We start from the raw sequence: 14,887 nt of genomic DNA, 5'->3' as shown, positions 1-14,887 counted from the left end.
GAAATATATCATTATGAACCAAGCTGATTTTTTTTATTATTATAACAAAGTACTATTCCTCAAAACTGTAGATATTTATGAAATGAGTTCATCAACATTCTCAATGAAATTTTGGATTAGATATTTCAAAATTCACGCCATTTAATTCATAAGGATTTTTACAATTCAAGAAATGAGGATAATGGTATATCAAAGCGTATTTGGATTCTCAATTCGATATCAAGTAATTATGGAAAGTAGAGAGTCTTTCTCGAAACCTAAAAAAGAGTTCGTATTTCTCAACTCTTAGCTCTTATTATAAAGAAACCGTCTTTACAACCATAATCATAGGTGACCTTTTGACAATCATTTCATTTCATCAAAATGTCAAAAATGCGGCCGCAAATTCCGACACGCACTAGTAGAACACGAGAAAGAAACGAGATCATCCCAATGCGTTACAAATTCATTCTCTCTGGGCTGAGGGGCTAATACGTTCACGATATATTCACCACAATAGTCAACGCCCACCCGCTCTAGCCCCTGCACGTCGCGACCCCTCTGCTACCCAAGCAGTGTGGTGTAAACAGACTCTTAAGAAGGATATCGAAAAACAAATGAGGAAATCAGTCAACAGTTTTTGAACGCTCGTTCATTAGTTCCCAATTGGGGACCACTTAGCTGTATACAGGATTTTATTTCCTCACCGAGAAACTTTGTCATATGAAAGATCATGCAATTTTAACAAAAAAACATTATGGGAACATGTGTCCTATTTCAATTATTCAAGGAAATCAATGGCTTCAAAAGTTTAATTCATACTATTGATATGATTTATTAATAACAAAAAAGTATGCTGAGAAACAAGTGTAAATACACTTGCCATCAGTTCATTGTCACTTGGTATTCAAATTGTCTTGTTCTGTTCGACTAATTGTAGCAGAAAATTAGGACTTGGTACTAAGTTAATAAGTTAATTGATTGAAATGCAGGTTTATACATCACGGAAGAGTGGGTATGCTGATATCATATTCTTTAATGGTTATTGTAATGAAAACGTACGCGCGTCAGTGAACTGACAAGTGCATTTACGCTAGTATCTAAGCATACTTCCCTTATTAATAAATGATAATATATATTCTTTTGAGATAGATCAATATAAAAATTATTAACTTCAAACAATAAAGCATGTGTAGATAAACACCTCAGTATTAGCAGAGGAAATGTAAACGGGGCCATCATACATTTTAACGTATGATATAAGAGCACAGATAAAAACCAAAAATTCCGTCTCCCCGTATAGGTGTAGTGCATAGAGTAATAAACATAGATATAGGGTTTGCTTACTGAAAATGACATATGCTCCCTCTATCTATGTTTATTACTCTTGGGTGTAGTGATTGGTTTTTGTATTCGTTCACAGAATAAGCTGACATATTTATGTTGAAGGTCTTCTTCTTCATCCAAACAAAATCTTTTTCATCCTTTCTTTCCACCAACAGTTGACGACGTACATTATATTATAATTAAATCTGAAAACCAAAAAAGAAAAGAACCAGAAAGGAGTAATAAATGTTAGAGTGTTCATTATATTGATTTCAAAAAAACGAATCTTGGTATTCACCAAGTGGTCGATAGTTTCTTCTACACCACATTCACATAGTGGGCTTTCAATAAGATGCCATATTTGATGAGAATACTAGTGCAAGGACCATGACCAGTCCTAAGTTGATTTAAAATACATCGAATTTGGGACATCCTATACGGTTGTTTTTCATCACTCTCATTCATTTTCTGTACTATTCAAGAAGTATAAATAAATTAGCAGAGCAACAACACTCTGCATAAGACGAATACTGTGCGAATATCCAAGTATTCAAGAACAGTTAGGCGAAGTGTTGACTCTTATAGGTTCATCAGGAAAAAAGACGAACTTTAATGAGCACTTATCAAGTTCAGAAATGCTCGTTGCACCGGAATATCAGTTAAACGATAAATCAGACAAAATAAACGTTGAATTTGGACTGTGAAAACAGTGTCAGTGGACCGGTAAATAATGATCTGGAATCTTATAAAATGGGTAATTATTCACCTTCAAAATGGTTGTACAAATCAGCAACAATTGTCAACCTAATATACACAAATTGGTGCTGAATAAGTACACCACCAATCTTGTGTTAAAAATATACACGTTATTGTGTATCTTTGATTGAGCAGTAATTCTATCAAATCATTCAAATTTAAGTACACAATTTTCTGCGCTTTTTATGAATAATTGCAGAGGAAAAGTACTTACATTTTGTGAAATTTTGTATATAAATATTTTAAAAAAGTAAACAATATTTATGCACTTTTTATGAACAATTATACAGGAAACCTATATACAGAGTGTTCCTAAATTGGAGGTACAAATGGGAATGATAGATTACTTGGTTGATTTCAAGAATAAGAGGCTTATGTACATGGGCCCAAACGCTTAGTCTTTGAGATACAGGGTGTTTTTTGTAAACATATTACGTGATGATTGTATACGATTATCGAATCTTTATGAAGCATTGCTACATATCGGGAAAATAAGCATCAAACTACTACACTACTTGAAAGAAAAAGAAGATTTATCTCCTTTTGAATTGATCGATTTCTAAATTTTTGCTATCATCGGTAATTTCATTTTTCAATGAGAAATTAAAGCTAAAAAGAAGTATTTAATACGTTGGAATATTCTATACAATATGTTGTGAAAAACTAAACAAATATTTCACAAAAACGTGTACACTTTTATTGAAGCTCCAAAAAAGTACATAATTGTGTACATTTATGAAACAAGGAATTGAGATTTTATACATGGAGATTTCTCTCAGTGTAATCTAGTTATCGAAGATTAGAAATTCAAGCTGCCGTCTTTCAGTCATTCCTCCAACTGTACCTCCTACAATCGTGACAATCTTCGGAGAAATCTGGGTTTGAAATTTCATTCTACCGTTTCATTCTGCTCCAAACTTACAGGTTTTGTAACAGGGCGTGAAAGTTGATTTTTGGATTCTCCTTAAATTGCATTGAAAAATAGTTCTGACTGTGTTGCTAGTTAAGATACTGTTTTCAAGACACTGGTTTAAAACCAAAGACATCACAATTTGCTCTAGCTGTAACAGTTGTACTACAGGGTGATTTTCCAATTTTCATTCAGTTCAGACTATTTCTATGTGGAACATGAACTGAGGAAAAATCGCAATTTCTAACTGAGTGGAGTGGTCTGGTGAAAACATAAAGGGTGTTTTTTTTCGAGGTATATAACTTTAAGTTGGCATAACTGTTCAAGATGGCGACCGATTTAACAGCTGTCAAGTGATTTATTCTCAGTTTGGTTTGGCAATTCATCATGAATAGACTCACGCCTGAACAACGCTTGCAAATGGTGCAATTTCATTTCGAAAATAATGGTTCTGTTCGAAATACGTATCGCGCACTACGTCCATTTTATCGTCGACAAAATCGTCCATCAGAGTAGTTAATTCGATCAACCATGTCTGTGTCCATCCACTTTATGGAAGATTTTGCGGAAGGATCTTGGTTTGCGTGCTTACAAAATCCAACTCGTGCAAGAATTGAAGCCAAACGATCATCAAGTAAGGTGTAGATTCGTCGAATGGGCCCAAAATGAGATTGCCGTTGTTCCCGATTTTCATAAGCGAATTTTGTTTAGCGATGAAACGCACTTCTGGTTGAATGGCTACGTCAACAAACAAAACTGTCGCATTTGGAGTGAAGCTAATCCTCAAGTGTATTTTGAAACACCGTTACATCCAGAAAAACTGACTCTTTGGTGCGCTTTATGGGCTGGTGGAATCATTGGTCCGTACTTCTTCAAAAACGATGATGACCAGAACGCTACAGTCAATGGTGATCGGTATAGAGCCATGATTACTAACTTTTTCATTCCTGAATAGAACAACCATGATGTCCAGGAGCTGTGGTTCCAAGAAGAGGGCGCAACATGTCACACAGCTCGTGCCACAATCGATTAATTGAAAGACACGTTTGGTGACCGCCTAATTTCACGTTTTGGACCTGTGAATTGGCCTCCAAGATCTTGTGATTTAACACCGCTAGACTACTTTCTGTGGGGCTATGTAAAGTTATTGGTCTATGCGGATAAGCCACAAACCCTTGACCATTTCGAAGACAACATTCGCCGTGTTATTGCCGATATACGGCCACAAATGTTGGAAAAAGTCATCGAAAATTGGACGTCCAGATTGGACTACATCCGAGCCAGCCGTGGCGGTCATATGCCAGAAATCATATTTGAAATGTAATGCCACAAGATTATCTTGAGGATAAATAAAATTCATGTCAATCAAATAATGCATCGTTGTTTTATTGCAATTTAAAGTTCTATAGCTCTAAAAAAAACACCTTTTAGAAAGAAACAAAAAGGCGATAACTAAATTTGACATTTCATGAATTGTAACTTATATTTTGTTAGGATTGTTAAGAACCAATAAACCAATAAAATTTTCAATTGCGAATAATTGATTTCAATTCATGAAATGTCAGATTGTGTTATCGAAACATCGACTTTTAGTTTCTTTTTATGTTTTCCGGAAATCACAAACTACTCCACTCAGTTAGAAATTGCGGTTTTTCCTTAGTTCATCTTTTTCCTCGATAATTCTTGAAGTTTTCAGTTAAGGTATAGAGTTTCTTTAAAAACTCCTCTTTTTATACGTTGAATTGACTGAAATAGTAAAAAATATCGGTTGTGATTTGAAAATCTTGAATTGAAGTTGTACTCATAAACACCCTGTGTATTGTGTATATGATATTACATCTTAGCAAAACCGAAAATGTAAAAACTTTTTCTGCAGAAATATTCAAAAAAGACTCCTAGTCGACACCAGTTTTTTTCATAAGAATAGCATTAACCAATGACCGTTGATTTTTTACTCAATGTATGGCATATTTCTTGAATTGTCATCAAAAAAGCTTTCTGATGATGCAATAATCTACTGGGTGTGCCATTTGAAATAAGGAAGTAGTAGTCTGTTTCCGGTATAACCGGAAGTTGTAGAGATCTGAAAGTATTTTAGGGAGAAATATTATTGTCTAAAACCCAAACGTGCATATTTTCCGCACAAAATTATGATAAGTTTTCCATAAACGTCTAATAGCTGCTATCCCGGTGAATCTATCTGTATATTTCATTTGCTGTAAAAGTACTAATTTTCACAATGTAGCTCTTTCGATTCAGCTCAATTTCTGAAATATTGAACAAGTATGAATTTTGATTAGTGTTCGATATTGGTAGTAGATTAATTCAAAACAACAAAGACTGATTGTCACGTTGTATGACATGACTATGTTTACCGATAATTGTTGTATTTGTTTATCAGGATTGATAAATGTCGCATATCTGTATAAATTACATGTACGATATTGATGTGAATGTGGTTATGGTTGGACAGAATATACTAAAATTTGGCATTCTTTCTCGATAAGCTCAATACTTCAAAACAATATAAAAGTTCCGAAGTTATACCTATATGAAATTTTGGAACATGGAAAATATTACAATGTTCACAATTGTTAACATAAAATAAAATGTCAAAGTAATGAAATTGCTTTGAGAATCGTATTATGGGAGGTTTGAAATCGATTATAACGGGTGTTTTTTTTCGAGGTATATAACTTTAAGTTGTCATTACTGTTCAAGATGGCGACCGATTCAACAGCTGTCGAGTGATTTATTCTCAGTTTGGTTTGGTAATTCATCATGAATAGACTCACGCCTGAACAACGCTTGCAAATAGTGCAATTTTATTATAATAATGGTTCTGTGCGGAATACGTATCGCGCACAATTTTGTTTAGCGATGAAGCGCACTTCTGGTTGAATGGCTACGTCAACAAACAAAACTGTCGCATTTTGAGTGAAGCTAATCCTCAAGTGTATGTCGAAACACCGTTACATCCAGAAAAAACGACTGTTTGGTGCGGTTTATGGGCCGGTGGAATCATTGGTCCGTACTTCTTCAAAAACGATGATGGCCAGAACGTTACAGTTAATGATGATCGGTATAGAGCCATGATTACTAACTTTTTCATTCCTGAATTGAACAACCATGGTGTCCAGGAGCTGTGGTTCTAACAAGACGGCACAACATGTCACACAGCTCGTGCCACAATCGATTTATTGAAAGACACGTTTGGTGACCGCCTAATTTCACGTTTTGGACATGTGAATTGGCCTCCAAGATCTTGTGAATTAACACCGCTAGACTGTGGGGCTATGTAAAGTCATTGGTCTATGCGGACAAGCCACAGACCCTTGACCATTTGGAAGACAACATTCGCCGTGTTATTGCCGATATACGGCCACAAATGTTGGAAAAAGTCATCGAAAATTGGACGTCCAGATTGGACTACATCCGAGCCAGCCGTGGCGGTCATATGCCAGAAATCATATTCAAAATGTAATGCCACAAGATTATCTTGCGGATAAATAGAATTCATGTTAATCGAATAATCCATCGTTGTTTTATTGCAATTTAAAGTTCTATAGCTCTGAAAAAAACACCCTTTAGAACTAATTAAAAAATCACAAGAATAAATGGAAAACTTTAAATAGAATCTAGCTAGGCTACTACGACTGTTTTCAGCAGGAACCTAAATAAGTACTAGTAAGTGGTGAAACTGGAAAAAACTGATACCTACTAGATTCAAAATATAGCATAATTCCATTGTCTTTTAGGATCTAAATGAGTACATTTTATATTATACACAGCAGAGAGTAGGTCTTAACAGATCCTGACTGGGACTTGAATTTTGATCGAAAATTAACAACAATATGTGTTAACTCACAAATAAAAAAATTCAGATGGTAAGTACCACTGAAAACTTAAGTTAACTGAACTCGCAGTCTCAATATCTCCCAAGAATACTTATCTGGCAGCAGGCTAATGAAAATTGGCCATATATGATTTCTTATATTCTTACCCATGTATTTAGCCCAAATACATTTTGAATATTTTGGACTGATTTAATTTTTTTCAGATTCTGCGAATTTCACTTTCATTTTCGTATTGAATACATATATGATTTTATAATCAGATCTACCAAAATTCATACGTGACCGAATTCGTGATTGATAAATATTCCGATTAGATTGGAAAGTACCATGATTCAGTATTTTCTGCGGAACTTTTTCATGTCATTCACATTGTGATAGGATCGCAGACGCGATATGTCGTCAACATTTCCTGAATTACAAGTTTCTGATTTCTGTGAAATTTTCGAAAAATAGTCAATTCTTTGAAAATGACCTCTAAAAAATGTCTATTTATTCAAATGCCATCCCCTGATTTTTTTTTGGCTTATCGGATAGCCTAGCGAGTAGTCTTCATTTTTTGTCTAGACATGTTGTGCTTAACATTAATAATTTTCAAAATGCGTCACATTTCATGCGTTGTACTGGGGGATAAGATTACTCAACTCTATTTAATATCTACTAATATCAGTTAAAAATAAGGCAATTCAAAGAAATTATCAAAATATTTGGAAAAATTCATTTAGATAAAATGAAATGGATACCACATGAAAAAACAGAAACATAGTCTAAATTCTTTTAAGGAGTTCGAAATAACTGCATATTTTCGGTTGAAAAAGTCTCATCAATATTTATTGCCCATATATGATATACTCAGATGTCTGCAAACTTTTTTAATATGATTGAAATGAGGTGCAGTCCGATTTTTGAAAAAGTTTGCAGAGTTTTGAAAATTATCCATTTTTGCCACAACATGTCTAGACCAAAAAAATGAAGAGTACTCACTGGACTATCGGACAGGCAAAAAAAATTGAGAGCATGTCATTTAAAAAATTGGAGTTATTGACATTTTTGAAGGCTTTCGGGAATTCAATAGAAAATAAATCGTACAATTATCAAAAACGGTTTTCACGATATGATCTTACTTCAAAAAGTACCACAGATAAATAGGTATTTCGAAATCAGAATTTCATGGAGATAATAATAATAATAATAATAGTGCCTTTATTGTAAGAGAAAAAAAATAATACATGAAATAGATTATGAGTATGATATAAAAATTGGGCATTCCTATTTAAAAAAACAGGGTATTCCTATTTAAAAAAACAGGGTGGTATTGTGTTTCATGACTTTCGGATTAGCCTGTAGACTCAAAAATAATTTAAGTCGATTCCGTCAAAATTTGAATCATTCTTCTAGTCCAAAATTTACAGGAGTTATCTGCAGAAGCACTATTGTATATCAGTATTAACATGAAAATGTCACTAAAAAAATTATAAATTCTCTTCCCGCTTTTTGGTTGATGTGTAATAATTGTAAGCCGGTATTACCAAATTATTAGTATTGAAATTAACATATTATGACCAAAAAAACCGATTGCAGAATAATTCTTTTGCTGACTTAACGGTCGCATTCAGACCTTGAATCTATTCTTAAAATTTCAAGTTTCTAGGTTTACTCTGTCTGAAGTTGTAGTGCAACGACCGTATCAGCAGACAGACGAAATTGAATTAGAATTTAATTGTTCACCAATCCGCATAATCGACCCTGAAAGTTTGGTGTGTACAGTTAGGCACCATTAAATATCACGTCACAATTAACGTATGTCTCAAAAACTTTGTAACAAATTTCAGCTGAATGAGAAAATTTTAGAAATTCATAAATGAACAATCATTCAATGATTAGTCATTTTAATGACAAGTTCAGTTCAATATCCGGTGGCCACCAAGGTCTCCGGATTTAACATCCTTCGATTTTTTCCTTTGGTCACATTTGAAGGACAATATTTACCAATTTGAGAATGTTGAAAAATCTAACGGGGTTAAATCCGGAAACCTTAGTGGCCACTGGATATTTTAATCATCTGAAGTTCACAGATTATATCATAAATTGGCACTGGGTTGATTTGCCGTGTGAAATTGAAAGTTTTAATAATTCTTATAGTTGGATGAGAAATTTACATATGGTTTTGAATTGGAAAAAAAGCGATTTAATTTTTTATAAAAACTTACATTTAAAAAAACAATACAAGTTTGTGTTATAACTAATTGCAATAAAAAACAAATGATTACACTAATGGATTATAGAAAAATTACTCTCATTTATGAAGTTACTACGGTTTTCCCAAAATTAATTCTGTCAAAAGTCCGATATGGTCAGCCATTAATTTTTTCTCTAGCTAGAACTTTTGACGTTTCTTGCTGATATCCTTCAGATCCTTGCCTCAAATATTTGACCTCCCTATGGTGAATACCGATGTTAGTATTCAAAGTCTCCTTTACCATTGAATATTTGAACCATAAAGAATTCGGAGAAAATATTCCAGAAAGATCGGTAAAGTATCCGAGCAGAACAGTATCTTCAATACATTCCACAGTTTTCTGCCACCCTTCATTACCTATTTGGCAATGAATTTTTTACTGTCTTTTGAGTTTTCGGAAATCATACAATTTTCTTCCATTTCTTCAATGGAAGTTTCACAGTTTCTCCATAACAACGATATTGCGACTCATAGAAAATTAATATCTATAACAATCTCGCTCCTAATAATAGTACAGCCAGTGGCGGATTTACATATTTGCCTAGTGTAGGCTATTCAATTTTGCCGTCTCTGAATTTTGATACCTCAGTTCACAATCATATCAATTACATTTTCTATCAAAAAACATTCTTACTTTAGATTTGTGCACCATTATTTTTGTTGAATATTTCGATTTTTCTCAAATTTTCGAAATTTGTACTTTGTGTGTGTATAATAATTGTTTTCCTACAACTGCTATGAAAAGTAGAGTATTCTTCATAGCTTACTCAATTTCAAAACTATGTATTGCTCATACTGTGGGAAATATTTATCACGGCACTTTACCCACACATCGCTTGGTAGACCAATGAATCTGGGCTTTTGAGTCGTTTCTATGGAAACGTAATAAATTAGCACATACTGTCAACGGAGGCAATTTTGATTTGAATCAAGTTCATTACTTGAATTATTGAAATTTGTTCAGTTGTAGGAAAAGTATAATGTGCAACATGTGGAGAAAGTCCTTATCTCGCTCGTGTGTTTACGGCACTCGCCTTTCAGGCTCGTGTCACAAACTTCCACACTCGCGAGAAAAAGTGGACTTTCTCCACTTGTTGCACAATATACTATTTTAATTCTGTTAATCAAAATAAAAAATTAATGAGTTCGATCTGCCGCCCCTTGAAATTTGTTGCCTTACTTAGTATGCTGGTAAATTCGCCACTAAGTACGTTATATTCAATTCTAAATTTGTAACAAACAATCAGAGGACCAAACTCCTCGACTGTTTTAATTAGAATTCTCAAATGAGTTAGAACCAAAAAGTAATAAACGATTGTGTGAAATTTGCATTGTTTACCAAATACAAGTTAAACGCTATAATGCGATAATGAGTTTAATTCATGATCGTAACTTGACACTCATTGAATAACGCCGCAAAAAAAACTCTATTGTAAGGATAGAGTAGACCCGCCGGAGTTGATACGTGTTGAAATATTCTAATCGATTCTGCGGATTTATTTTTGGAAATACCGAAGCGAAAGTGTTTGTTCGTACCGCCGATGGTCAGGATTTCGGAGAGAATAATTGTATGTATATTGTTTTATTACGAGTGAAAAATTTTTTATGACGGGAGTGAACGTTTGACGGAGTGAGTAAAGTAGTGACTCCAGCCATAGTAAGAGCCATAACGGTTGGCGGTAAACAGATACCAATTTGTATACAGGTGTTTCATCATAAACTGGACAACCGTATACAGGGTGATTCACCACGATGGCCTATTGGACATTCATACAAAACTAATCATAATTTTGTGCTGAAAATTTGCATGTTGAATTTGAGGCAATGATCTTTCTCCCTTAAATATTTTCAGATCTCTACAACTTCCGGTTATACCGGAAACAGACTACTATTTCTTTATTTCAAATGGCACACCCAGTATATTATTGCATTATTAAATAGCTTTTTTGATGACGATTTCGGCAATATGCCTTACCTTCCCCAACAGTTCATGAGTTAATGGGATTCGTATGAAAAAAATTTTGGCGACGAGGACTCACATTTTTTTCGAATATTTCTACAGAAAAAGTTTTTTCGAAAAAATCTTTTTAATTTTCGTTTCTGTCAATATGTGGTATTTATTATAAGACTGTTTGCCGTTCGGACCAAAAATGTGCAGGGTGTTTATCTGAAGATTATGAACTTGGACAATTCAAGATTTTCAAATTAGGACCTATAATTTTAATTATTTTAGTCAATTCTACGTACAAAAAGATGGCAGGTTACTTAAGTAAACCTTATACTTAAAATAAATACTATATATAGTGATCTATGACTTCCGGAAAACATATATGGGTTGTAAGTTGCAAATCTTGAGTTTTGATGAATTTGAGTTATCTTCTGATGACCACCATGTGCATTTTCATAATACTACAACTACATATTGGTAAAATAGAAAATTAAAAAAGTTCTCTCGAAAAAAACTATTTCTGCAGAAATATTCAAAAAAATGAGTCCTCGTCGCCACCATTTTTTTCATAAGAATCCCATTAACTCATGAACTGTTGAGTTTTCACCCAAGGTATGGCATATTGCTGAAATTGTCATCAAAAAGGCTATCTAATGATGCAATAATATACTGAGTGTGCCATTCGAAATAAGGAAGTAGTAGTCTGTTTCCACTATAAACGGACGTTGTAGAGATATGAAAATATTTTAGGAAGAGAGATCATTGTCTCGAATCCCAACATGCAAAGTTTCAACACAAAATAATGATTAGTTTCCTATAAATGTCTAATAGGTCATCGTGGTGAATCACCGTGTATAGTCGTGTAGATGACACTGGGAGAATAATTTTTACCATATAACATATACCCTTGCAATGTTTGGGATTTTTTTTTCCGGTTGCCGATTTGAATTTCAAATTCTGAATAAATTCAATTTTATGAGAATTTCTGTAAGAAATTTTTTCTACATGTCTACAGCAAAATTTCGATGGGGGGAACCCTGAACAATTTTTCACGAATAGTCACAGATACTGTATTCAAGTTTGAATTTTCCTCGGAATTTTCCGTCTAAACGACCTTAACGTACCCATATCGAATCATTCACATGAAAATGTTAAGTTACTAAAAATAAGTTTTTTCTGCTTATCACTCAAAATGATAATAGTTTTAATGTGTTGTTTTCATTTTTTTTTTCGTCTCTAACTTCTAATGATTTCATAATTATAACCTCGCCGATCCATTAAACTGCACGAAATCAGCATAAAAAAAGCAATTGGAGATAATTTATTATTATCCGTTATCGTTTGCTGCAAACCGCACCATTTTTAAGATATTCGAGGTTGTATGGTATTAAATCAGTGAAAAGTTCGAGAAATTATACCTTAATTATGGACATGAAATATTGCATTTCAAGTTCCGTCCGAAATTTTAAGCTAATCACATCACCAGAATGCAGAATTGAAGATTTTTTCTCTGAGTCTTATAGAGATGTTCTCAGTGAGCATCGAATTTAGGACACCCTATAAATGTCTTTAATTGTGCAATGGCAAAATAATAATAAGTAAACGCCAACGTGTCTCTTACCGTTACTTTGTTCGAAATTTTCATTGTAAACAACTTTTTGACAATTTTTGTAATAACGGTCACCGTTCTTTATATACTACCCTGTGTATCCCAAAAACTGGTCATAGCGATATTATAATAGTGTACTCGAACTAAGAGTAATGACAAAAAATTGGAAAATTCCACGGACGACTTCTTCAATTGAAGAGTGAATCATGAATTAAACAAATTTTATTTTGGATCATGTTTGACTCACCCTGTATTTAACAATAATTTTTATTAAAAAACATTCTAAATTACTCCAAGGGTAAGCAATATTTGTCGCGCAAAAGTGTTTCACTCAAGATGTTTTTTACACCCTGTTACTAAAAAACTATTTAAATGATTAAGTTGGACCAATAACTCCTAAAAAATCTAGGAGGTATTGGTTGGACCCGTATACGTTCTTGTTCAGGGGGTCATATCTATAATGTACGAAAAATTCGGTAAAATTAACCGGTAAAAATTTTTTTCATTAGGGTGTTGCCTGGTTCTTCACAGTATTTTACGAAAAAGTGAAGTGTTCATCACATAGAGTAGTAAACATAGATAGAGGGAGTATATGCAATTTTTACATGTCACCAACATGGTTAGATTACGTTGTCGGATTGTGATATATTTTCAAATCCACAATTTTTACTGTATCGTTATGAATGCTTATTATATTGAATGAAATATATTTATTTGAGTGATTTCCGATTAAATATGCAAATTTGAATATATGGAATCTGATATTTTTCCCAATTTTCGAATTTATAATAAGCAAAATATTTATTATTTTCTCTATCTATCTGCTGAAATCCAAGGTTTGCCAATTTTTGCTCTCCTAGTGTCATCGGTTGTTTCACGTCGTTTGGCACGCTTGAAGATTGTTTTCTGAATTTTTGATGTATTTAGGTATTTATTTCAATATACACTGATCAACAATTGCTAGGGATCACTTATGAACTTCTCTTCATTTGTATTTTTTTCAAGTTATCTCGTGAATATCTGTACATTATATGTTCTCTAAGGAAAAAGTAAGATGTTTTGAGTTGATTATATCAAAGTCTTCCTCACTTCATCGGCTCTTGTTCAATAAATCGATTATTATCTGTAGGCTGTTACAGGTGGAGTGAAAAGCAATGTGGTATTTGTTATTAAATCTGTTTTTTTTTCTCGTTCAAACACATAAGGTGACAATAATTGAAGAAATGAGAACAATATCAGCTTATCAGTCATGCCGAGAAGACGTTAGGCTCCTGTGCAACTGGACCAAATCATACGGTAGATACAGGAAGGTTTGTCCCGGCGGTTGAATGTTTCACAAAGTGTCGTGAGTCGGGCTTGGAATAGGTTCATCCAAAACGACTCAGTAGCTTATGTTCATGGGGGAGGTCGGCAGCGCAGTACAACAGCTGCCCAAGATCGTTTTTTGATCCTCAATGCTAGGAGAAATTCCACTTACCCGTCGTCGCGGCTCAATAGATCACTGAGAGTTGCAACAGGAGTTCTAATTTCGAACCAGACTGTAAGACGACGACTACATGTTTGTGGTTTGAGAGCACGTAGAAGGGTACATCCCCGTTAGAATAGGGAACACCGGATTCATCGACGGCAATGGGCTGAGGAGCACCGCAATTGGACACTTGAAGATTGGAGCCGATGTTTATTTACGGATGAGTCTAGATTTCGTTTGGTCAACTCCGATGGACGTATTCTTGCTTGGAGGGAAAGAGGTCGAAGGTATGCAGAACAGTTTATGGTACCCACAACAGCTTTTGGCGGAGGTTCTATATGTGTATGGGGATGCATTTGTTTGAACCAACGCACAGAGTTGGTTGTTCTGCAGAACACCACCATGACCAGCCAGAGATATCACGATATGATTATTGAACCCATAATTGTTCCGTTTGCGGCTTCCGTGGGCGAGAATTTCATTTTAATTGACGATAATGCCCGTCCACACCGTAGTCGTCTGGTTAATGAAGCGCTAGAAACTCATGCTATTGATAGGATGGACTGGCCAGCTCGCTCTCCAGACATGAATTGCATCGAACATGTCTGGTCCGAGATGTCTAGACAATTGTCAACCTTAGAACAACCGATCAATAACCTGGAGGACCTTTCTAACGCTTTACGGGATATTTGGACGAATTTGCCCCAAAATTTTATAAATCGTTTGATCGAAAGTATGCCTCGTAGGGTAGAATGCTTGAGACGAGCTCGTGGGGGACCAACTAGGTACTAGCTTAAA

The 14,887-nt window shown here is 34.3% G+C and overlaps 1 protein-coding gene across 2 annotated transcripts in view; it reads left to right on the top strand.

Moving 5' to 3' along the window:
- LOC123677856 (E3 ubiquitin-protein ligase AMFR-like) overlaps nucleotides 1-14,887 on the top strand; it is a 63,906-nt gene that overhangs the window by 21,701 nt on the left and 27,318 nt on the right. The window contains exon 1 of one of the 2 annotated variants that reach the window (XM_045614598.1): nucleotides 10,591-10,632. The exons of the other annotated variant lie outside the window; for it this stretch is intronic. Within the exon in view, the coding sequence (XP_045470554.1) occupies nucleotides 10,606-10,632 (27 nt within the window). The 5' untranslated portion in view covers nucleotides 10,591-10,605. Of the gene's footprint in view, nucleotides 1-10,590; nucleotides 10,633-14,887 lie in introns of those variants that run through there. 2 annotated transcript variants of the gene reach the window in all.

Source organism: Harmonia axyridis, chromosome 1 (assembly GCF_914767665.1).
Source record: "Harmonia axyridis chromosome 1, icHarAxyr1.1, whole genome shotgun sequence".
In the NCBI taxonomy this organism is placed as follows: Eukaryota; Metazoa; Arthropoda; class Insecta; order Coleoptera; family Coccinellidae; genus Harmonia; species Harmonia axyridis.
This window is presented reverse-complemented; position numbering and strand designations above follow the sequence as displayed.